The 24,279-nt window shown below is 49.7% G+C and overlaps 1 protein-coding gene across 1 annotated transcript; it reads right to left on the bottom strand.

Moving 5' to 3' along the window:
- On the bottom strand, positions 1-23,603 carry ASB1 (ankyrin repeat and SOCS box containing 1). The gene is made up of 5 exons (XM_043462159.1): positions 23,428-23,603; positions 19,285-19,426; positions 17,131-17,433; positions 6,820-7,205; positions 1-5,625 (listed from the first exon to the last, which is right to left on the bottom strand). The coding sequence occupies exons 1-5, from the start codon at positions 23,465-23,467 to the stop codon at positions 5,498-5,500; spliced, it is 999 nt and encodes a 332-aa protein (XP_043318094.1). The 5' UTR covers positions 23,468-23,603; the 3' UTR covers positions 1-5,497.
- Between the last annotated feature and the right edge of the window lie 676 nt (positions 23,604-24,279).

Raw genomic sequence — 24,279 nt, 5'->3', positions numbered from 1 at the left:
TCATGGAGAAATGAATAAATGCTTTATTTAGTTCATTCATTCCCGAAGCTTCACAACTCACCCTCCCACTGTCAAATAAGTCACATATAACACAGTCCCCACCACCTCCCCACCCAAGAGAGCACTGTAGGGACAGTGTCACCATGATGGAAAGTCATGTGTTTCAAACATTTTAGAGGCACTTTCTCTTCAGACTAAAAACCCACTAAATAAAACAGGCTCATCCCAGTTTAAACCTGTGCAACACTATGAGTGCCTCCCTGGAGCACGGGGGCCCCCAAGCAGTGGAGAGAAGCCGTTGAGACTCCCATTTACAGATGCCCCTCTCTGCAAATCATGAGCAGCTCTCCAGAGAGCCACTGCCTCTACCTGAAGTGCATATACAAAGATGTCACGTGATCAATTCTTCTCTCCAATGAGATAAACAGTACACAGAATTAAGGCATTTGGGGGGAGTCAACGGGGAGTAAAGCATTCATTACAGTTACAATAACCTACCAAAGATGTCCATCCCATTTCTGAAAGCGCCTAACCAGGCCCAAGTGCAGCAACAGCCATGGTCCCAGCTGCTGCAGATAAGTGTGGTCACTACCAAAGAGAAAGCAAAGACCCAGGGCTGATGCCAGCGCTCCCACAGCACGTGGGCATGTCACACCGCACGTGCACAACACCAGACAGAAACCACGGGGGCTGTGCAAACAGTGCAGGGAGGAGCAGGGGTGCTGCTGGCTAAACCACAGCAGCAAACTGAGGTGATGACACACGGGAGAGCCACGCTCAGACACCACACAGACCTGGACATGTGCACACGCACACATCACATGGTAGAGGTCTGAGATCCATGCAACTTAATAAAGAAAGGATCCTCATGCCCTCCAGACACTGAGCAACTATGAGTTAAGGCAACAGAAGCCACCTCCACCCTCGCTCACTTCCCCATCCAACCGTCTCCCTACAACTTACGGCGTATATTCCACAGACCACTGCACTTTAGAACCTGCGTGTCCCTCCCGCGGAATTCTCCGAGGACAGGATCCCACTGACCACTCGTGTGCATTTCAGTCATTTTATTCCACATCAAAGGAGTCAGGTTGGAGGATGGGGAGCGTGAGAAGGGGAGTGAGGCCTAAGTGAGTGAGGGAGAGATGCCAGGCAGCCGAATCAGACACTTCCAGGAGGGAGAGCCGAGCTGGTGGGGCACCCAGACCCCTTTGGCCCGGCTGCTGAGTGCCTGGCAGGCAGCCCCAGGGGCAGGGGAATAGCCTGAGCCCTGGCACCCGAAGGCCCACCCCACCGCCAGCGCCAAGCCTTGAGGTGCCTCAGGTGCCCAGGGTAAGCGGCAGCCCCACTGAGGAGCCACGCTAGCTTCCTGGGAGTGTTCTTCGGGGGTGGCCAGAGGCCCACCTCCCAGGGACAGTGCTGTCATCGGCAGACACAAGCACGTGCTCCTGACCCGCCTGGGGACTGCAGGGCCTGTGCCTGGACTACCAGGCAGTGGAGCCATGGGCTCTCCTTCAGCCACAGACAGGCCGCTAGAGACTCCAGGAGGAACTCCTCAGTCATGAACACAGGCTGTAGACAGACTGTGGGTCCCGACACTGGGTCTCAGAGCCTGACCAACTTATAAAAAAGAAGTTCTGGGATCTGAGGAAGGGCAGCCAACATTTTAATCTGCAACCAGGTGCTTATAAAAAAAAACAATGTTGCCCTTTATTATCACCTTCATTACATAAAAGGACATTTTATCACCCAAATTAGGAAGAACATAATCTCAGATTAAAAGACAACCCTCTAAATGGAGTAAACTTGACTTCCTATGTTATTTCACGCGTGTCCCTGCCCTTCTTACCAGTGCAGGAGGCCTGTGTCACGGTCGCCATAACTCTCGCTGTCCCCGGGGCACAGAGCCCAGCTGACCAGCAAGGCCACAGGCCGTCAGCACCTCAAAGGCACACCCACTGAGGAGAGGGACCACGTGCACAAAGACAGCCGCTGCTACCTCACCAGGATGGCTCACGTGCCAGTGCTTTCACAGACATTCTCCCGCGTGTCCGCCTGTCCTGCCGTCAGAAGGCGGCCTCCCCAGGGCCGGGCCCGCTCAGGGCCAGGCAGCAGGCAGCTCAGCACAGAAGAGCCTTCTTCTCCAAGGCGGACTTTCCCTGGCTCGGTCCAACCTTGCCTGCAGGCTCCTCTCTTAGACTCCTGCATGACCCTTCCATTTGAAGAGTCAATTCACAGAAGAAAGGGGAAAAATGATGGCACGTAGGCCTGATAACAGAAACATATTCAACATGAGGAAGTTGTACTGAAAAAAAAAATTGTCCTTTCTTTTTAAAACGTCCTGTTTAACAAGCGCATGTTGACTAAAACTTATCAAACGTCAAAAGAGAACATCAAAACTAAGCATGCCGACCTTGAACCCTTTCCTGGAATACGGCAGGGCATAAATAAATAAATACATAAATACCAGAAATAATATGAAAAGGCACGGATACATATGACATTGAAGGGTTTCGGAAATACATTCGGGAACTCCCACCAGGATGCCAAAGCGGAACCCTCTCCAAGGTCTCAGCGCCGCCCCACATCCCCAGCCCCACCCCCACCCGTCCACTGCAGCCGAGGCCGTGAGCACAGGATTCCTTCGGCCCGATGGCCCTCAGGCGCCCCAGGGACAGTGAGGACACTTCTGAGCCAGGCTGGGGGCCCCAGCTCCTGCCCACCGGTCTGTCGTGCCCTGCCCCGTGGGCATGGTGCTCTGGGCCACAACCTCATCACCCAAGTCCACGTTTGCTGGCTACGTGGCAGGGGGCACCCCGGGGCTTGGAGCCTGGGCTTTATAAAGTGCTCTGTGGAGAGAATGACGCCTTCCTAGTCTGAACCCTACCTATCCCTGCCAACAACAGAAAAAGGGAGCTTTAGTAACATGAGGCTCAAAACAAGGAGGAATGGCCTTAAGTATCTAGCTATGCTGTTTTCAGAGTCTTGTCTGGCACGTATGGAATTTCTAACTAGAGGTTGAACCTCAGTTGCTGGGATTCTGAAAAAATTATCTAAAGGCTGGCTGAACACAGAAAGTCAACCTGCCTCTATAAAGGACGACTGGCCCTGAGCCCACCTCGCTCTGGGGTGGTGCGGGGGGGCCCCACTCCCTGGCTCAGTCCTTCCCCAGTCCCAGTCCTCCCCAGTCCCAGTCCTTCCCTGGCCAGGTCTGGGCCAGGCCCAACAATGAGGATCAACTCAGTCCAGTCCTTCTAGAGGACCCCAGAAACAAGTCCTACACTCATCACCCCGCACAGCAGCCTGACAGCCACCCCGCCAGGCCAGCAGGGGGCCCTTGCCTCCATGCAGCCCGACACTCCTGCCTGGCAGCGCCCCTGATGCTGCTTTCCAGGCCTGTGAACAGAGTCACCTCCTACCCCAGGGAGGCTCTGTCCCTAACAAACCCCTGCAGGAAACAAACCCCATAGGGTCCTGCGAGCCTGCAGCACGGCCCCCAGGAAGGGAATCCAGGCCAAAGGGCAGCTGCAGGAGCGTAAAGCGAGGTGAGTGACTGCTCCTGAGACTCCTCTAGCCAGACTGAGAAAGTGACACGACGTGCTGCCTTGCGCCCCAGGGACACTCCCTCCAGTGGTTCCGCCCCCTCTCTGGCGGCTCCGCCCCCTCCTGCGGCTCCAGCTATCCTACAACCCTCCTCTATACCAGGGAGAGCCCTCCCCCAACAGCTGCAATCGAAACCACTGCCCAGAGCTGGTGAGTCCCACCACGAGGGCCACGGGCACACTGTCGCTCTCCCGAACCAACTCCCCGCAGCGCTTGGATCTGGTGGCAAAGGCACCATCAGCCACCTGCTGGCGGCCCCTCCTCTCTCAGGACGCCTCTCCTGCTGCAGGTGGAACCCAGAACTCTGAACGCAACCCACCCAGCAGGTTCGAAGCCAAAAGTGGCAGCATACAGCCCGCTTTTGAGCCTCCAAGGCCGCAGCCTCAGCTTGCAATGAGCTCCAATGGCTGCATCTTCCCTTCTGAATCACTGATGACTTCTCTCCTCTCAGACCTCATTCCTGTGCACATGGGCCAGCCTGGCTTCCAACACACATCCATCCATGCCAGGAGGTGTACTCAGAATTCCTCAATCACGGAAGACCATGACCAGACACTGCCTGTCTGGTCAGTGAAGACACACAATAATGCTGATAATTAAATAAACCCATATCATTTGTTCAACTGTTACAGAAAATCTAAACACAGATGTGAAATCTGCCCATCTCTAAACACTTTCCATGGATCCACCCAATGGTCCTGAGGCCTCAACAAACAGATGTGATTTCCCTGCAAACAGCGGCACCTGGACGCTTCAAAGAGGCAGCCACCGGCCCACCTGTGCCGACATGACACACTCCCGGCCACGCAGCCCTGCCCACAGCTGAGCTGTTGGGTGATAACCCAGATCATCCCTCTCCCTTCCCCCAAACCCCGGCAGGCCACAGGAGACCTCTAACCTCACTGCTATCCCCCTTTTCAGTTCTAGAAGCAATTACCAAGACATTAGGTCCAAACAAATGAAGCGCAATCAACCAAACACCAGATGTTCTGTCCACAGGACACCATAGAACTGAAAGCTCTGAACCACCCAGAAGATGAGTGAAGTTTCTATTTCGCAGTGCGTGCACAGACTTCTGTTAGAACTGGCAGTGGATGCTGTTGGACGGTCCTTGGTCCGAGTGGAGGCAGTGGGCCTCCTGAAATCAGTGGACTTCTGGAAGCTCCCCAGAGTGAAATGGCAGAGAACTCGTGAGACTGTTGGCATGATGCTAGGCACAGCTGGGTGTGGTGCTAGGTGTCGAGCTCTGAGCGTTACCTAAAGAGACTGTGAGCACTGCAGGTACTGACCTTGAGACATAAAGCCAACCCAAGTGATCAGGAAACCATCCTTGAATGAAGCCAATTGACACGATGCCCCCACCAGATGGAGAGAACACTGAGGTGGCAAGGAAAGCGTGTGTGTGTAAACATCACATGTTCAACAGAGGAGCTGGGAACACAAACTCACAAGTTCAGGAACTGCATTTCTGTACTCTACTTTTTACAAACTCCCTTTTCATCTGACTGCAGTCAAGCCACCAAGCTGAGAAGTGAACCCAGAAGCAGTCTGGAAGATGCCAGTCCTCTCCACTCAGGACATCAACAGGCCTCCAGCCTCGGCCCCAACTTGCTCACATTTCAAGGCCCACTGCACTAATTTCCAAACAGACTGAGGAAGCACAAAATCAAGTTGTGTAGGAGCCTCCTGGCTGATACTGATAATGACCCCAAGACTGTCCGATGCCCAAACACCTGAGATAGAACACAGTCCAGGGGAACAAAGCCAGTCCTGCTTCACCTGCAGCCAGGCGGGACTCGGCAGCACACGATGTGGTCACGCGGCGAGAGTCGGTGTCAACTTGCACTGCAGGTCACCGCCGCCTCTTCACTGCAATCAACGGCGCTCCAGAATTCTACTCGTAAAGCAGAAACTTTTTTATGGGGTCTGGCAGAGGCAGCGAGGGGATCAGATGGAGGCGGTATTTGCCGAGTGCTCTTCTCACAGCCACACGGCACAGATTCAGCAGGGACCTGGGGACACCTGGAACGCGGGGGAGGAAAGGCAAAGACAGAGGAAGGGGGGGTTAATACCATTTCTCCCCTATCGCCTCAGACCAGAGGCTGGTGGGGACGGCAGGCAGGACACACCAGTGCTTGCTGCCAGCATCCCAATTTCAGAGGAGAGCTGGCTCTGGTGACAAAGGACTGTTACCTGCTCCTTCATCTGCACAAGGAGCAGAATCTTCACTATCCAAGCATCTGCTCACCTCTGCTGAGTTCCCTAGGCAGAGAAACTAGAGCTGACCACTGCGAGCCCTGACCCTTGCCCTCTGTCAGCCTCTGCTCTTGGTCCACCACAAAGCTCCAAAGGGGTTTGAGGGGAACAGACCAAGCAACAGAGGAAGGTAGGCTGAGAATTTTACTCTGGGTGAAAAAAAGCCTCACTGTGTCCCTGCCTCGTCAAACAGGCATGAACACAGGCAGCCTAACTATCAGCATAGCTCCAACTGACCAGTAACCAACTCTCAACAGGAGCAAGTTTTAATGACTGGATTAGGGAAAGCCAGTAACAAGAACACAACACACAGAAGTTCTGAAGAGGTAAGGGACTGGGGAAAGGTGGTCACTCAGATGCCCTCAAGACCCAGGTGGGAAAGAGGCCAGGTGTGGGCAGGTCAGAGGGAGCACCGAGGGTCAACTCCTGAGTCCCGGAGAATGATAACGAGACCAAGCCACGGATCAACCCCAAACTCCCTGTGCATCAACTTAATTCCCTGGCAAAGCCCTTCTTCATAAATAAGAAACCTCAGACTTAATTCTAGCAAAAATCAGGCTTAATTCACAATCCAGAATGATGGTATTTGAGTGGAATTGAAGAAGGGGGAGTGAGGCACCCTAGAGAAGGAAGAACTTGAAATCTATTGTAAAGCAAACACTTAAAAGCCATAAACGCATGAGTGAAAGAATTTCAGATCACAAAGTAGAGAAAAGGAGTAAAGAGAACATAATCCCAGGAACTCTGAGAACATGTATTATTACAGATTCCTTGCTATTAACCCCTGGTGTCCAGGAATTTAAAAAGAAACTAATCTGGAAGACCATTCTAAAAAATTCCTAGTCCTAGCTGAAGGTTCTGACCAAGTGCTAATTAGGAGGTTTTTTTTCACTGCTGCAACTTGGTTCATTCAACCAACTTAAAGAGACTGCCAGGCGGAGCTGAATTAAGGCCACTTACTTCTGGCTTCTTTAAAGACCTGCAGCGCCTCGGGGTCCACCTTCCTCCTGCCTCTCGACTCTGGGCCCAAGGACTCCCACTTGACCAGGTTCAGGTTGGCTCCAAACTCCACCAGCAGGCTGACGAAGGCCGCCTCACAGCCGTGACGCAGGACGGCGTCCATGACACAGCCGGGCGAGCCCCTGTAGAAACCCTGCGTGTTGACAGGGCCGTTGCAGTTGAAGTCCGGGTTCGCCCCCGCCTGCAGCAGCAGCTTGAAGCACTGCAGGTTGTGGTAGGCAGCGCTGATGTACAGCGGGCAGACCACCAAGGAGGTGAGCCGCCGTGAGAAAGGGGGCTGGGCGTCAGGAGTCAGGTGGTGGTTGACGTCGACGTCTGCCCCATACCTGCAGGAAGACACACGGACAGTCAGGCCAGCACCGTCAGCAGATCTCAGCCGCGCCTGCGGGGACAGCCCGATGCCCGAAGCACCGGAGAGTCCCCTGCTTGCAGTGGACCCGTGACTCCCAGCAGGCACCACGGCAGTTCAGAACCTTGGGATCCTCTCACACAAGAAAACTCGTAAGGGAATTCTTTCAAACCTGTGAAGACCCAACAATCCCAAGACTATTTTAACTATGTCAAGCAAAGATAAAGAAGGAAAATCCCCAAATTCATCTTATGCAATTAACAATAGAATAAACCCGAAACCAAACAAAGGTCATACCATAAAGAAAAATTACCAGTGACTTGCACTTAGGAGCATCAACTTACAACCTCCAATAAAATGTCAGCAAAGGGACTCCAAAAACATTAAGAAAGCAACACATGATGACCTCATGGGGGTTATTCCAAGGGTGGTTCGTATATTAGAAACTCTATTAACGTAACCCATCATATTCACAGAACTAAGGAAAAGTTGAGGGATGTGACTGGTGATGGAAGGAAGGTCCAGTGCTGTAAAGAGAAATATTGCATAGGAACCTGGAATGTTAGGTCCATGAATCAAGGCAAATTGGAAGTGGTCAAACAGGAGATGGCAAGAATGAACGCCAACATTTTAGGAATCAGCAAACTAAAATGAACTGGAGGGGGTGAATTTAACTCAGATGACCATTGTATCTACGGCTGTGGACAAGATTCCCTTAGAAAAAATGGAGTACCATCATAGTCAACAAAAGAGTTGGAATTTGCAGTACTTGGATGCAATCTTAAAAATGACAGAATGATCTCTGTTCGTTTCCAAGGCAAACCATGCAATATCACAGTAATCCAAGTCTATGCCCCGACCAGCAATGCTGAAGAAGCTGAAGATGAACAGTTCTATGAAGACCTACAAGACCACCTAGAACTAACACCCAAAAAAGATGTCCTTTTCATTGTAGGGGACTGGAGCAAAACCAGAAAGTCAAGAAACACCTGGAGTAACAGGGAAATTTGGTCTTGGAGTACAAAATGAAGCAGGGCAAAGGCTAATAAGAGTTTTGCCAAGAGAACACACTGGTCATAGCAAACACCCTCTTCCAACAACACAAGAAGACTCTACACATGGACATCACCAGATGGTCAATACCGAAATCAGATTGGTTATATTCTTTGCAGCCAAAGATGGAGAAGCTCTATACAGTCAGCAAAAACAAGACTGGGAACTGACTGTGGCTCAGATCAACTCCTTATTGCCAAATTCAGACTTAAATTGAAGAAAGTAGGGAAAACCACTAGACCATTCAGGTATGACTTAAATCAAATCCCTTACGATTATACAGTGGAAGTGAGAAATAGATTTAAGGGACTAGATCTGACAGAGTGCTGATGAACTATGGGCGGAGGTTCATGACGTCGTACAAGAGACAGGGATCAAGACCATCCCCAAGAAAAAGAAATGCAAAAACGCAAAATGGCTGTCTGAGGAGGCTTTACAAATAGCTGTGAGAAGAAAAGTAAAAAGCAAAGGAGAAAAGGAAAGATACACCCATGTGAATACATTAGTTCCAAAGAATAGCAAGGAGAAACAAGAAAGCCTTCCTTGGTGATCAGTGCAAATAGAGGAAAACAATAGAATGAGAAAGACTAGAGATCTCTTCAAGAAAATTAGAGATACCAAGGGAACATTTCATGCAAAGATGGGCTCAATAAAGGACAGAAATGGTATGGACCAAACAGAAGCAGAAGATACTAAGAGGTGGCAAGAATGCACAGAAGAACTGTACAAAAAAGATCTTCACAACCCAGATAATCACGATGGTGTGATCACTCACCTAGAGCCAGACATCCTGGAATGTGAAGTCAAGTGGGCCTTAGGAAGCAGCACCATGAACAAAGCTAGTGGAGATGATGGAATTCCAGTTGAGCTATTTCAAATCCTAAAAGATGATGCTGTGAAAGTGCTGCACTCAATAGGCCAGCAAATTTGGAAAACTTAGCAGTGGCCACAGGACTGAAAAAGGTCAGTTTTCATTCCACTCCCAAAGAAAGGCAATGCCAAAGAATGCTCAAACTATTGCACAGTTTCACTCATCTCACACGATAGCAAAGTAATGCTCAAAATTCTCCAAGCCAGGCTTCAACAATATGTTAACTGTGAACTTCCAGGTGTTCAAGCTGGATTTAGAAAAGGCAGAGGAACCAGAGATCAAATTGCCAACATCCGCGAGATCACTGAAAAAGCAAGAGTTCCAGAAAAATCTATTTCTGCCTTATTGACTATGCCAAAGCCTTTGACTGTGTGGATCACAACAAACTGTGGAGAATTCTCAAAGAGATGGGAATACCAGACCACCTGACCTGCCTCTTGAGAAATCTGCATGCAGGTCAGGAAGCAACAATTAGAACTTGACATGGAACAACAGACTAATTCCAAACAGGGAAAGGAGTACGTCAAGACTGTAAACTGTCACCCTGCTTATTTAACTTATATGCAGAGTACATCACAAGAAACGCCGTGCTGGAGGAAGCACAAGCTGGAATCAAGAAATCAAGATTGTCGGTAGAAATATCAATAACCTCAGATATGCAGGTGACACCACCCTTATGGCAGAAAGTGAAGAAGAACTAAAGAGCCTCCTGATGAAAGTGAAAAGAGGAGAGTGAAAAAGTTGGCTTAAAGCTCAACATTCAGAAAACTAAGATCATGGCATCCAGTCCCATCACTTCATGGCAAATAGATGGGGAAACAGTGGAAACAGTGGCAGACTTTGCTTTTCTGGGTTCCAAAAATCACTGCAGGTAGTGACTGCAGCCATGAAATTAAAAGACACTTACTCCTTGGCAGAAAGGTTATGACCAACCTAGACAGCATACTAAAAAACAAAGACATTACTTTGCCAACAAAGGTCTGTCTTGTCAAGGCTATGGTTTTTCCAGTAGTCATGTATGGATGTGAGAGTTGAACTATAAAGAAAGCTGAGCACCTATAAAAGCATCAAAATTGATCCTTTTGAACTGTGGTGTTGGAGAAGACTGTAGAGACTACCTTGGACTGCAAGGAGATCCGACCAGTCCATCCTAAAGGAAATCAAGCCTGAATATTCATTGGAAGGACTAAGGTTGAAGCTGAAACTACAATACTTTGGCCACCTGATGTAAAAAACTGACTCACTGGAAAAGACCCTGATGCTGGGAAAGATTCAAGGTGAGAGGAGAAGGGGACGACAGAGGATAAGATTGTTGGATGGCATCACCAACTCAATGGACATGAGTTTGAGTAAACTTCGGGAGCTGGTGACGAACAGGGAGGCCTGGCGTGCTGCAGCCTATGGGGTCGCAAAGAGCCAGACACGACTGAGCGACTGAACTGAAGGGGAAAAGGCCATAATTCTCTCTCAAACTCAAAAGAGGCATATGACAAAATTCAACACTTAGACATGTTTAAAAACACTTGATAAAATAGAACATGAAGAATACTTCCTTAACATGATGAAAAATATTTCCTCATGCCAGAAGTCAGCATCTCACCTAACGGGCAAACATGAGCAGCAGCTCAGCCAGGAGCAAGACACACGGTCCCACTTTCTGGCCCACTATTTCTAAAGGCGTGTTTTTCTTTTAAAGTATTAGTGTAATTAGACAGAGAAAGCAAATAGCTGATTAAAATTGGAAAGGAAGAGGTATTTTTTCCTATTTACAGAGGACATGACTATGTCTGAAAAGCCCTAAATAATTAATGAAAATACAATTAAGAAGCAATGAAGTAGCAGGTTTTACACCAACAGTCTTTACATATTCAAACAAAAACAAGTTACAAGATAAAGTGACAGATATTTCATTTCTAACAGCAAAATAAACTTTAAAGTGAGATAGCTAAGCATAAATGTAACAGTAAATGTCCAAAGTTTGCATGAGAACTGTATTTTATAATTAGAAAAAAAACATTTTTTTTGAAAGTCACAAAAGCAGACACAAGCAAGAAAAACATACCACAATCTTGGATAACAACACCCAACCTCATTAAGAGATCAGTAAGTTTATTAATACAAATGAAAATACTCTTCCTAGACCTAAATAAGTTGATTATAAATATAAATACATAAAAATAACATCCCTGAAGCTAAATAAGTTGATTATAAAGTTCACTTGGAAGATCAAACAGGACAAGATATAAAAACAAAGTTTTTAACATGAAAATTAAAGAAAAACTTTTTCATGCCAAAAAAACAGCAATAAGTGAAAAAATTGGAGAAAAGGTAACGAAGGGTTAACATCCTTACTCTATAAAGACCTTCTGAAAGGAGAAGATCAACAGTCCTACAGGTACATGAGCCAGAGACAGAGGAAAGGATGGTTAGCCTCGCTCATACAGAAACGCAAATTAAAACTACTCAGAGATATCACTTCTTACCTTTCGGACTGCAGAAAATCCAAAAGCTTACTGACCAGGCTTTAAAGAAAAAGGAAGTCCTATCCATTTCTGAGGGTCATACAAAATGGAGCAATCCCTGCAGAGAGAAATCTGTAACATCTGCAAAACTCTGAAAAGCCGTATACACAAGGCAGTTCATTAAAACAGCATCCACAGCAGCTGACGGCAGGTGACAACCCACAGGTTCATCAGGAGGGACTGAGTGATCGGTGGCCAACCCCAGGTGGACCGTCCGACAAGGGACAAGGGGTAGGGCAGGTGCTGCGCTGGGACGGTCTCCAGGTCACTGGCGAGCGAGGAACACAGGACAAGGAGCAGGCAGTGTGCTACCGCCCACCTTGGCATGAAGGCTCCACGATCAACGCGCACATGACACACACCTAGACACACAGGCAGGTCTGCTTAGTTTTCAGTGATGCAAGGATAAACCACAAAACTTCATAAGTGGCTCTCTACAGGGCAGGGATGAACCAGGTGAGGACAAAAGCTAGACTTCTTTTAATACACTTTGTTTTACAGATGTGACTTTGGAACCATGTAAATACACAATGTAAAAAACTAAACAGCAATTCCTAAAAACGGAAAGCAAAAGGAAACACCTTAACCCAACTGTGGGTCCAGCTGATGCCCGTCTGTCCTGCCCACCAAGCTGGCTCTTCTTTCAGGTCCATGGCACATTGAGAGCAGCCAGACTGTTCTGAGCACCAGATTCGCCTGCAAGGCCTGCAGCTTCGAGCAGCCCCAGAGGTGGGAGCACTCTCCCCGGCCCTGAACTAACCTTTACAGCTGTCCAGGAACTCCTCTCCTGACTCTCAGAGGCAGCCTGGATGTGAGGGTGAACAGAACACAGGCAGACACAGGAGCCACCTGACCTGGAAACCTCATTATCCACCAGAGCCTTCATGATCCCCTCGAGGCACCTGCCCTTGTCACTGAGCTCAGAGACACCCGAATACATGGCTTTCTATCAGGCATGTAAAGTTCTCTCAGGCCAAGCGCAAACTACCTACTGGTCGTTTCACTCTAAGCAGAGGCCACTGACTACAGCAGGGAGGGTGGCCTGGCTCAGTGTCGGAGTCCAGGCTTAGTCAAGACGGTGCCTGCTAAGGATGCTGCCTGGTGCGGGTGGTGAGGAGCCATGTGTGGGAGGGGCAGGAGCACAGGAACTGGGTACACCGAGGAATAAGAAGCAAGCACATCAGAGGTAAGGGGAGGGCTTCCCCCACGGCCCAGTGGTTAAGACTGCTTCCACTGCAGGGGGTGCAGGTTCGATCCCTGGTTGGGGAAGTTCTACATGCCGTGATGTGTGGCCAAAGGAGGAGGAAAAAGAAAAAGTAAGGAGAACCAGGTCTCTCAATGTCAAAATCATAAATTTGGAGAGGGAGAAAAGCAGGATGACACGGAGCAGCTTCGAGCAGCCCCAGAGGTGGGAGTGCTCTCCCCAGCCCTGAACTAACCTTCATGGCTGTCCAGGTGCTGAACTGGACTAAGGCCTTGGGCTATACTCTTTAACCATCGGTGCATAATGGACACAGGAAGGTAGATGGAAATGTGTCCAGTAAGAGGGCCTGCAAGCAGCAACACCGACAAGCAATAACCACTCCCAGTGTCCAGATCTTGGCTTTTCAACATCATTCTCCTTGGAGAAATGACAGAGCCCAGGGCTGAACCAGGCAAAGTACTTATGAGCCTAGGATAAGTTTAACTCCACAGGAAACCATGAGTCAAACATAAATAAATGGATTAAAAATTTGATGAGGAATAAGATACATACATGGTTGCAAAGTACCTATCCACGAAAGTATTTATTAATCACAGAGGGAAAAAGAGGAGCTTCACAACAGAGAAACCTGGCAGACACCGCCCTGGTCAAAGAACAAAAGGGAACGTCAGCAGTACTGGGACCAATGAAACCAGGCGCCACTTGATCGCATGCACGGAGAACAGAGCCTGGCTTCTGAGACCGCCGCCCTGGAGCAAACACTGGACGGCAGCACTGCGCACGGAGCCCCACCGCCCTCCCAGCCCCAGGACGCCCCACAGATGCTGTCGGCACAGTCTGTCTCATCTGAGGGCAGGAGGGATGACGACGGGGTCCGCCGTGCGGTGCAGGGGTCCAGGGCTTGGTAAACACACAGGCCAACACTCACAGCCCAGCCGGCAAGCCTGTTTCATCATCAGTCTCTTCCCCAGAACCGACAGAGCTGAGGAAGAGCTGAGGCACGCGGACCCACGGGCTCACAGGACAGCCTGCTCCCCCACTGACACCATGGAGCACCATCAGCCACTACAGATGCACATGTCACCCGTCCTACAAACTGTCCTAGGAGCGACTAGAGAACCATTCTGACACACAAACCAAACCAGGTAGAAACTGCTGCTTCATTTCATACAACCAATTAAGAGACCCAGATTTCAAGCACTGAAATCTTTTTCCTCCTTATTCTTAGGAAGATGTTTTCCAGAATGTTTGTCATTTTGGGCAACACGACAATCTGGTATTAGCTGAGCTGTGGGAAAGACAGCCTTCATCCGCTCATAAAAACGTACTGGCTGGGATCCAGTTAATTTTAATCCTGAGTATTTTCCAAAATTCCCGTACTGCTTTTAATATCGCTTGCCAGGAACCATGGGACAACTGCATAAATCAACATAACTTTTGCACACACAGAAATACCACTCCTTACCTTTATAAAACAAAACACCAAGGGAAATGAGAAGTAACAAAACGGAGGCTGCTTGCAAAGGGATATCAGACCACAACAGTGACAGAGAGCCCTGCCCATGAGGGACAGTGACATAGGGAAGGCAGGAGTTGCGTTTGGATTACACATAGGCTTTGTTCAGTAACTTAACTCCATTCTTCAGAAGTCAATTACCGGGTCACTTAGCACATAGGAAGCTTTACGACAGAACAGTACATGCTCTCGGCGCCTCACAGCACAAGTAACATCCCGTGCTCCGGCAGGGAACAAATGTCTGAATAACGTGTTATCAAGAAGAGCATCTGGGTATGTATCTCAGAGTCAAGCCTGAGGCTAATTCAAAGCAGCAGTGCATCATGAATTGACTCAAGTGCCCCACGGGATTTCTGGAACCAGGACGAAATTTCACGGATTGACCCTATGCCTGTGCTCAGTCGTCAGTTGTGTCTGACTCTTTGCGGATGGTATGTAGCCTGCCAGGCTCCTCTGCCCATGGGGTTTCCCAGGCAGGAATACTGGAGTGGGTTGCCATTTCCTCCTCCAGGAGATCTACCTGACCCATGGATCAAACTCACATCTACTGCACTGGCAGGCGGGTTCTTTATCACTGAAAGTGAAAGTCATTCAGTCGTGTCTGACTCTTTGCGACCCCATGGATATACAGTCCACGGAATTCTCCAGGCCAAAATACTGGAGTGGGTAGCCATTCCCGTCTCCAGGGGATCTTCCCAAATGAGGGCTCGAACCCAGGTCTCCCACAATGAAGACGGATTCTTTACCAGCTGAGCCACAAGGGAAGCCCAAGAATACTGGAGTGGGTAGCCTATCCCTTCTCCAGCAGATCTTCCTGACCCAGGAATCAAACTGGTGTCTCCTGTATTGTAAGCAGATTCTTCACCAGCTGAGCTACCAGCGAAGCCCTGGATTGACCCTACTGGATACATTTCCAAATTAATGACTTACATTCTCCAAGATGCAAAGACATGGGATTGAAGTGGCTTAGACTCTTGGGCTAGAAATCCTTAAAAAGAAAGGGGGCAAAAAGCATTGCATTCCTTTATCCCTCTAACATAACCACCATGTCACCCTCATTTATCTTTCCAAAAGCCAATTCCAGAGCCATGTGATACGTAAAACCTTCTGATATAATAAATCTATTCTCAATACCTATATTTAAAAACCATGTTTTGCACTGGGTTAGATGCCCTCAGAACCCCCCACTGTGGCCTGTAACAATGCTATAGTCCTCCTGCGCAGTCCTTCCTGACACAGACAACCGGCTATATAAACTCCACTCAGTCCAACCACAGAACAAACTGCCTCCAGAGCAAGGGAGGGGAAAGAAAGCATCCGTGGTAGAAAGAACTCACTGGAGCACAGGACTAAAGATGCAATCTCGTCCAAACTGATTAAACGACAATCATTAGTGCAATTAAAGTAAGACCATAAACCATCTAAAACAACAGAAAGGGAAAGCAAAGAAAACACATATCATGGAACACAGACATAAAATAAAGGTATAGTTAACACAGAAAGATAACAGAAACAGACCTAACATCAGCTATGGCAATAATGTTAACTGTATTAAAAAACAAAGAATCCCAGATGGTCAAATAGTAAAAGTGAGCACACAAAGAGTTACTTAAACCCACAAGATTCAAACTAAAAGTGACAGAATGCTATGTAAATGAGCCCTCAATGAAACCAGTGGTTTCCTCTTACTTTCATAAAGGGCATAATCCATAGGCAAGAATTTTTATGAGCCCAATTAGCATCAAAATACAGTAAGCAAAATTATGAGAAATACAAGAGGAAACTGACAAATCACAACAGTAATTAGATACTAACAGACTTCTCTGAATTTGGGGCAGATCCAACAGTTAAAACTGTAAAAAACAGAGACAGGGACTCTGAATAGCATTAACTGAGGCTACAATCTTGTACTATGAAACTACAACACCTGTGGTTTGTACTTTGTTACAAGGATCCACAACAAAGCAGTTTGATATTAAAAAATAATTTTTTAAAAAAAGAATCTTCAACATGAACATTCTATGGTCTGTATTATCTGGGCACAATACAATAAAGTTAAAAGTTCACAGAAGTTTTTATTAAACCAGTAAGAGCCTCAAAACCTATAAAAACAAAGAGGAAATCAACTTCAATTATACCTATTTTACAAGTTTAGCAAAAACAAAGCTCTAGGCAAAGGTAAGTTAATAACCTTAAAAGTTTACATTGTTAATCAAGAAAACAATGAATAAGCATGCAACTCAAAAAGTTAAAGAAAAAGTAAAGTAAGATCAAGGAAAACAGGGAAAAGATATATAAAAATAGAAATTAACCAGTAAGAAAATAAGAGAACTGATAAAGCTAAGAAGCAACTTTAAAAAGACAAAACAAGATCACCAGCCCAGGATGGACACATGAGACAAATGCTCGGGGCTGGTGCACTGGAAAGACCCAGAGGGATCGGGTGGAGAGGGAGGTGGGAGGGGGGATCAGGATGGGGAATACATGTAAATCCATAGCTGATTCATGTCAATGTATGGCAAAAACCACTACAATACTGTAAAGTAATTAGCCTCCAACTAATAAAAATAAATGGAAAAAAAATAAATAAAAAGACAAAACAGACAAATCCTGTCACAAGTCTACTTTGAGATCAGGAGAAAATAAGGAATGAGAAGGTGGCTGCAGGCACCGGCAGACAGCCTTGGCCCTGCAGTGGCCGCTATGGGCAGCGGGGCCCAGCCTCTCAGCACTGACCTGATGAGGGCCTTCAGGATGTCCGCCCGGCCCACCCGCGAGGCATGGTAGACAGGCGTGCTGCGGTGGTGTCGGCTTCCATTGGGGTCGGCGCCGGCCTCCAGGAGGATCTGGGCACTCTCCAGGTGCCCGTTCACCACAGCCACGTACAGGGCCGTCTGTCCCTTCACGTCCACCAGGTCCACCTCAGCCCCCTTGCGGATAAGGAAGTCCACGCAGTTCCCGTGGCCCGCGGTGGCGGCGATGCGCAGGGGCGTGCAGGGGAGCCAGCCGCAGCACCACACGGACTTCTCGTTGATGCGGCTGAGAGAGAGCACAGGGAACCAGGCTGGGAGGTGCAGGACAGGCCGGCCGCTCCGCCCTCTCCCGGGTGGCCTGCGAGGCTGGGAGCAGGGGGCAGCCTTCACTTTAAGAACGCCTCCAGGTGCTCCGCTGCAGAAGCCCCCATCCCACGGACAAGGAAACCTGAGGCACAGCTAGACAGCACCGGAGCTAAGAGCGCCAATTTCCGGACATGCTGTCAAAGCTCTGTGCTCTACAAAGAGAAGGGCCTGCCCAGGGAGGGGGCTGCAGGATGGAGGACAGGGCCCCAAGGCCCCTGGTCACCAGCTGCCACCTGGGACAAGGTACAGGTCGGACTGCTCCCCGGGACTCGATATCCCCCCTGGGGCTAGGTGACCACTGTGGTCCTTCCACCTAACACCGCACACATGACGGCCTGCGGGATTCACCACCCTTCCCAGCAGCAGCAGAGGGACATGGTCCAGGCTCAGCCCGCATGGGAAGTGGCACTCAGAGTGAGAGCCCCGTCAAGGAATGCCACGGCCGTGCAGTACACGGGACCCACCACATCACCAGCTGAGGCACACGTCACCTCAAGCTCCCAGCTCTGAACAAAGCCCCAGGATCCAGATCACCGAAGCAGTGACCCAGAAACATGCAGCAGGTCAGGGTTCCTCCTTCAGCTGTGACTAGCTTCCACTGGCCAAGGAGGCCAAGGAATGCTCCAAGGACTCATCACCAAAGAAACACATCCCAAAAGAAAAATACCATCAAAACACCAGAGATTCACAGAACCCAATTATTAGAAGAAACAAAAACAGTCCTTGAAAAAGCAATATGAAACTACCTGGTCTAACTGCTAGCTTAACTCTCCTTTATTCTATTGTTATATCTGCAGTACCACAAAAATTTAATGTTTTCTTCGGACTTGAGTCATTGATATCAAATATTCAAGTGCAATCCATCTATTTGTTCTGTATGATGATCCTTTCCGGGTATTTGAAACTTTTTTATTTTTAATAAAATACCCGTTCTAATGAAATGATGCTAAGACATTAGGAGCAGAGGAAGAAACCTATTTCTGTGTTGTTAGAAATCCTCCTCTCAGGAATGACCCACAAAAAGGGTACAAATATCAGTATCAGTACACAAGCATTTCTCCCATCAAATCGCTGCCAGCCTAGGCCTGAAGGGGAAACAGACACACAGAAAAAGCCTGCAGTTTCCAGCTGCAGATGAGCTTCAAACCTATTTGAGACTCCAGCCTCAGACACACAGACAGCCTACAGTCTCTGTGCTCCCCCGGGTGTCTCGAGGAGGGAGATGTGATAGCAAGACTCTGATGCTATTAATCAAGGAAGGGCTTGCACTGGTCACAGGATATGGCAAGGCAACAGGCAGGGCACTATCAACCAAAGGAGCCAGAAGGTGGGCACCCAGATCTCCCTGGGCGATGAGACAGCGGGCCAGAGGCTGAGCCCTGGGCCCTGCAGGCCAATGCCTGAGGCCCTGAGAAGCCAGGGAGAGCATGTCAGGAGTGGGCCGTCAGGAAGGCTGGATACATGGTGGACCCGATGCAATACTTCAAGGAGACTTTCTGTACCCAACTTAGGATAAAAGCCAGACGAGACTCGCAAAGGGGCAGGGCCGCTGCTGAAAAAGTAACGAGGCTGGCACCAGAGGTAACCTCAGGGAAGCGGACACCCGGACAGCACCAGACGGTCACTGACGGAGCTGGACCTGAACTGGGGTGTCCCCACCCTCCCTCTCTGACTACCGCCCCCAAGCCTGATGGTGCTTCCCTCAGTGCGCTCTGCCCCCACCCTCTGGAGCTGGAAAGCACCAGGGGCTCCGCACCTCGGCAGTGCTCACCTCCGGTAGCTCTCTTCCTGCAGCAGGCTCCGCAGGGTCTGCAGGTCCCCCACGTAGGCGGCGTCGTGCAGCCTCGTGTCCTCGCAGTGCTCCAGCGGGTGGTCACAGAACTGCTCCCTCAGCCACTCCTTCAGATTAGGACCTGCACTGAAGAGAGGGGCGCCTGTCAGCTCCAGGCGGCCCTGCCGGGCCCACCAGCAGGGGGCGCCGCCCACCCAGGAAAGGGTCAGCCTTCAGTGTGCCCCACTAGTGGCGACCCCACGGACTGCAGCCCGCCAGGCTCCCCTGTCCACAGAACGCTGCAGGCAAGAGTACTGGTGTGGGCTGCCACTCCCTTCTCCAGGGGATTTTCGGACCCAGGGACTGAACCCACGTCTCAGCACTGCAGGCGGTTTCTTTACTGCCTGAGCCACCAGGGGAGCTCTTCCCACCAAGAGGGTGCTCTCCAACTCTCAACAGTACATCATTCCCCTGCCTCCAGAAACTTCCAGAGCCAGAGAGAGGTAGAAAATCTCCCCGAATAAAGCTAGCATGTGCCCAACATCAAACCAGGCAAGAATATAATGTTTAAAACTTTGGCGGGGTGAGGCACCAAAAGAAAAGAGAAGATCCTAAATAATATATTAGCGAAGTGAACTTTAAAATATACATCAAAGTCACCACAGGACTTCCCTGGTGGTCCAGTGCTTAAGACTCCAAACTTCCACTGAAAGGGGCCTGGGTTCCACCTCTGGTCAGGGAACTAAGATCCCACATGCCTCAGTGTGGCCAAAAAATAAAAAATAAGTCACCATAAAATTATTTATTTATTATTCATTAATTATTTATTATTATTTATTTATTATTTATCTAATTTATTCCAAGAATGTCAGTATTGGGGGAAAAAAACATATAATCCTCTCCTACATTACAAAAAGATGCTTGAATTTAGCAAAATTCAATACCAAAAAAAGTACTGCTCCTTATAACACAAATGACTCTGCCATGCTGATCTAGGTAACAGCCTTGCCACATGGGAGTCCCCGTGAGTGACACACATTTTGGTACCTCAGATGGGTACACTTTATTGAATATAAGCTATACCTCAGTAAAAAGGAAAAAATTTTAAAATAAAACGATATAAATAGAAAGCCAGACCAATATAATGAAGACTATAAAACTGAGAAACAACAAAGGCTAGAATGAATGGTGAAAACCACACAGTGTATTTTGATGAGAGTCAATGCTAGGAAAATTTTAAGTGATACCAAATAAATTAAGGGGTTTAACAAATCTCTTTGGGGCCTTTAAACAAGATGTGACTAAAATATTCTAAAGGTTTATTTGGAAATAAAAATAAGAAACACTTTCAGCTTTTTCAGTATGTATGAGAAGACATCTACCCTACTAGACAGTAGAAATTACCTCTCATTAGAATATAAAGATAAATAAAACAATCAACTGCCCAGAAAAGAGCTTAGCATAAATAACATTATATGTAAGAAAGGGGCATCAAAGTAAGTGAGGAATGGGAAGAGTAGTTGCTATAAATGGAATGCTCGTGTCTCCCAAAATGTTCTGCCAAATAATACGCTGGAAGTCCTAACACCCAGGTGATTATTATGGGATAGGTAGGACCTTAGTGGTTAATTAGGTCATGAGGGTGGAGCTGTCATGAATGGGATTAGCACCTTTATAAAAGAGACCCTGAAGAGTTCCATGGCCCTTCTGCCACATGAGGACACAGCAATACGACGGCCATCTATGAACCAGGAAGCCCTCACCAGACACGAAATATGCCAATGCCTTGGTCCTGGACTTACTAGCCACCAGGGCTGTGAAAAATAAATTTCTGTTGTTTGTAAGCCATCCAGTCTATTCTGCTATCACATCCTGAATGGACTAGACCACAAGTACTGTTCACTCTTGAACAATGCAGGTTGGATCTGAAGGGGTCCACTTATACATGGATATTTTTAGCAGTAAATACCACAACACTGCACCGTGGTCGGTGCCTGGTGGAATCCCCAGATGTCCAGGAAACTCAGATGCAGAGGACCCCCAAGTTGTCCCAATGGTCAACTGTAGTCAACAAATTTTGTACAGTGACATACCTACAGCTAACCCTTGAATAGCATGGTCTGAACTACGTGGGTCCACCCACACACCAGTTTTTTTCACTAAAAACACACTATACGACATAATACATGGCTGGCTGAGTTCTCGGATGCAGAACCTCAAATATGGAGGGTCAGCTGTGAAGTCAGAGAAGGATTTCTGACTGTGGCAGAGCTCTGGCAACCCTCTGGGTTGTCAAAGGTCAACTGTAATTGAGCTCTTCACCTCACCGTGGAGCCCTAAATGTCTCCAGATAATTAAGAGTTCTATAAACTTAACTACGCAGACAGGAGGCAGAAGGAAAGAACATGAACTCAGACTGCTTCAACAAGTCCCCACAGTACCAGGTGGCCTAGCATGTGACCCCGCCACAGGTGGGCTCTCCAATCCTGAAGTTCCTTTTCATATCCAAATCAAATGTTTTGAGTACCTACTGTATACAAGGCTGGGCCACAGTACACTCCAGGATTTGACAGTTCATTAGCAGAGGTTAGACACAAAGGCCCCAGGTGGTTGGGCAGAGCAGGGAGGGTACCTCAAGCACCCGCCACGACCCGGCCTCAATAGATCAACAAGAAGGCATCGAGAAGCCCTTGGGCCCCCAGGCCAATCCTCCTCCAGAAGTTATTCTCCACTGAGTTATTCACCAACAGAGTGGAAAAGTTCGAAGGAGGAATAAGATTCAGAAGGTATAAGGAGACTGACACACTTTTGCTAAGTTCTCCTCCAAGCCTCCCTGCGTTGGCCTCTTCCAACCCACCACCTGCCCAGCTCCAGATCCAACATAACTTTAGGTTTGCATTTTTCTGATCAGCTTCTCCAGCGACAATACACCACTTAAGCATCAACCTTGACTCCTCTACTCCCAGGCCGGCAACACAGTAAATGCTAAAACAGCACCGCCTGGACATTAAAGAGTGCCTATGTGTAGGGCAGAGTCAGTCTGCCTTCCACCAGACCATCCTCCACACCAGGAAGCAGCAGGCAACCCTCTTCCTCCTACTTGACACCTCTCAGTCCTTCCCTCACTCTCACAGGAGATGTCCAGGACCCTAAGGTCTGGCTGTACCTGGGGCTACTCGATACCAACCAAAGCCTGGGATGGAAAGGGCTTTGTTTGTGTTTTTGTTCACTGGGGTATCAGGTCCTCAATGAACCGTTTATTGGATGAATGAATGGAGGGAACGATGAAAAGTTGCACCTGTCTCCAAATCAACATTATATCTTAAATTCTGGCACATTTAGGAGTAAGGGGTAAAAAAATTCTTAGTTTATTACTAACTAATGAACTCTGTGGAAGGGTGTCTCATTGAATGTGCGTGTACCGACCGCAGCACACAGAAGCGCTTGGTACCCAGAGGCAACTCAAAACAGGCAAGGAGGGGAACCGCCACCCACCCACCCCAGCCCACAGGTTAAGAGGAAGCCGCTCCCAAACGCGAGCAAATGCTCTCCCCCTGCAGATTCACACCTGCACAGCACGAAGATTTCAAGGTGGAGACCCCCAGTCCCGTGGCTATTCTGGGCAGTGGGCGTGAGCCTTTCTAGCCCTCTAAACTAAACTCTGTCGGGGCTGCCTCCCAGGAGGTGGGCAAGGGCCCCTGCAGCGGACCTGCTGTGTCACTGACAGCTCGCTGGGGGTAGCGTTATCGCGTTCCCTTGCCCGTGCTAGGGCTGGAGTCGGAGCAGCATGGAGAAAAGGTCACCCGCCCTCTCAGGGGCTGACCCCTGGGGCTTTCCACACCTCTGGGTGCGCTCAGAACTGGAGAATGACCTACGTCCTCTCTTTACGGTTGGGGGCGGGTTGGGGGTGTCCCCTCCAACCCCACAGGCCAGCGGGCAGACAGTGACCAGGCAAGCTCCACAGGAGGGGAAGCCGAGCACCCGGGCCCCGGCGAGCCGCGCTGACCAGACCCCGGCGGCTCCGTGAGGCCCTGCCGGTCACGAGTCGACGCGGCTTGGGTGCGACGGCCTCGGCTCCCCCCACCCCGCCGCCCCCACCGCCCCCACCGCCCCCACCGCCCGGCAGCCGCGCGCGCACGTTACCTGCGGGCGCCGGCCCGGCCCGCCCGCCGCCCTCCGCCATCGGCTCCGGCCTCCGGCCCCTCCGCAGCCGCCTCCCCCCTCGCGGCCCGCCTCCGAGCGCGCCCCGCCGGCCGGAACCACTTCCGGAGCCACAGCGCGCGCGACCGCTTCCGGCGCCGCGGGCAGTGGCCGTGCCGGGGACGAGGCCTCCGGCGGGCGCGCGCCTCCCTCAAAGGCTTTTGGAGCCTCCCGCTCCCGCTACGCACGCGACGTGAGGCCCAACGGGCGCCGGCGCCTGGGCGCGCGCTGCCGCGGACGAGCTCTGGGGAATGGGGGTGGGGCGGAGGGGTCGGGGCGAGCTGTCGGAGCCGCGCGCCGTCGGGCCTCGTCAGGGCTGTGTTGGTCCACAGAAGAAGCGGAGGAGTCTGGGAAAACATGCCCGCCTGGGGGCGGGGCCTAATTTGCATCTCCTGGGAACTCGGGTTAGTCGGGCCCGTCCCCGCCCCCACTGGGAGGGCGTGGCCTTCTGCACCGAGAATATGGGCGGGACCGAGGGAGGGTCTAGCTCCGGGTTCGAATCCCAGGGGAGCCAGTCTGATGGGTCAGTGTTCTGGGGTTGCTTCAGTCCTGTCCGACTCTGCGACCCCAAGGACTGTAGCCCGCCAGGCTCCTCTGTCCATGGGATTCTCCAGGCAAGAACACGAGTGGGTTGCCAGGCCCTCCTCCAGGGCATCTTCCCGACCCAGGGATCGAACCCACGTGTCTTAGGTCTCCTGCACTGGCAGGCGGGTTCTGTACCACTAGCCACCCGGGAAGCCTAATTCCTTCCTTGAAGTCAAGGATCTATCTATCAACGTATAGCCCAGTGCCTGA

This window comes from Cervus canadensis, chromosome 2 (genome assembly GCF_019320065.1).
Source record: "Cervus canadensis isolate Bull #8, Minnesota chromosome 2, ASM1932006v1, whole genome shotgun sequence".
Classification (NCBI taxonomy): domain Eukaryota; kingdom Metazoa; phylum Chordata; class Mammalia; order Artiodactyla; family Cervidae; genus Cervus; species Cervus canadensis.
This window is presented reverse-complemented; position numbering and strand designations above follow the sequence as displayed.

Excerpts from the sequence above, each read along its gene's own strand:
- ASB1 (XM_043462159.1), bottom strand. The coding sequence starts at position 23,467 with ATGGCGGAGGGCGGCGGGCGGGCCGGGCCGGCGCCCGCAG. Across the intron at positions 19,427-23,427 it reads GGCCGGGCCGGCGCCCGCAG|GTCCTAATCTGAAGGAGTGG; the intron begins GTAACGTGCGCG and ends TCTTCAGTGCAG. Across the intron at positions 5,626-6,819 it reads GGTCTTTAAAGAAGCCAGAA|GTGTCCCCAGGTCCCTGCTG; the intron begins GTAAGTGGCCTT and ends CCCGCGTTCCAG.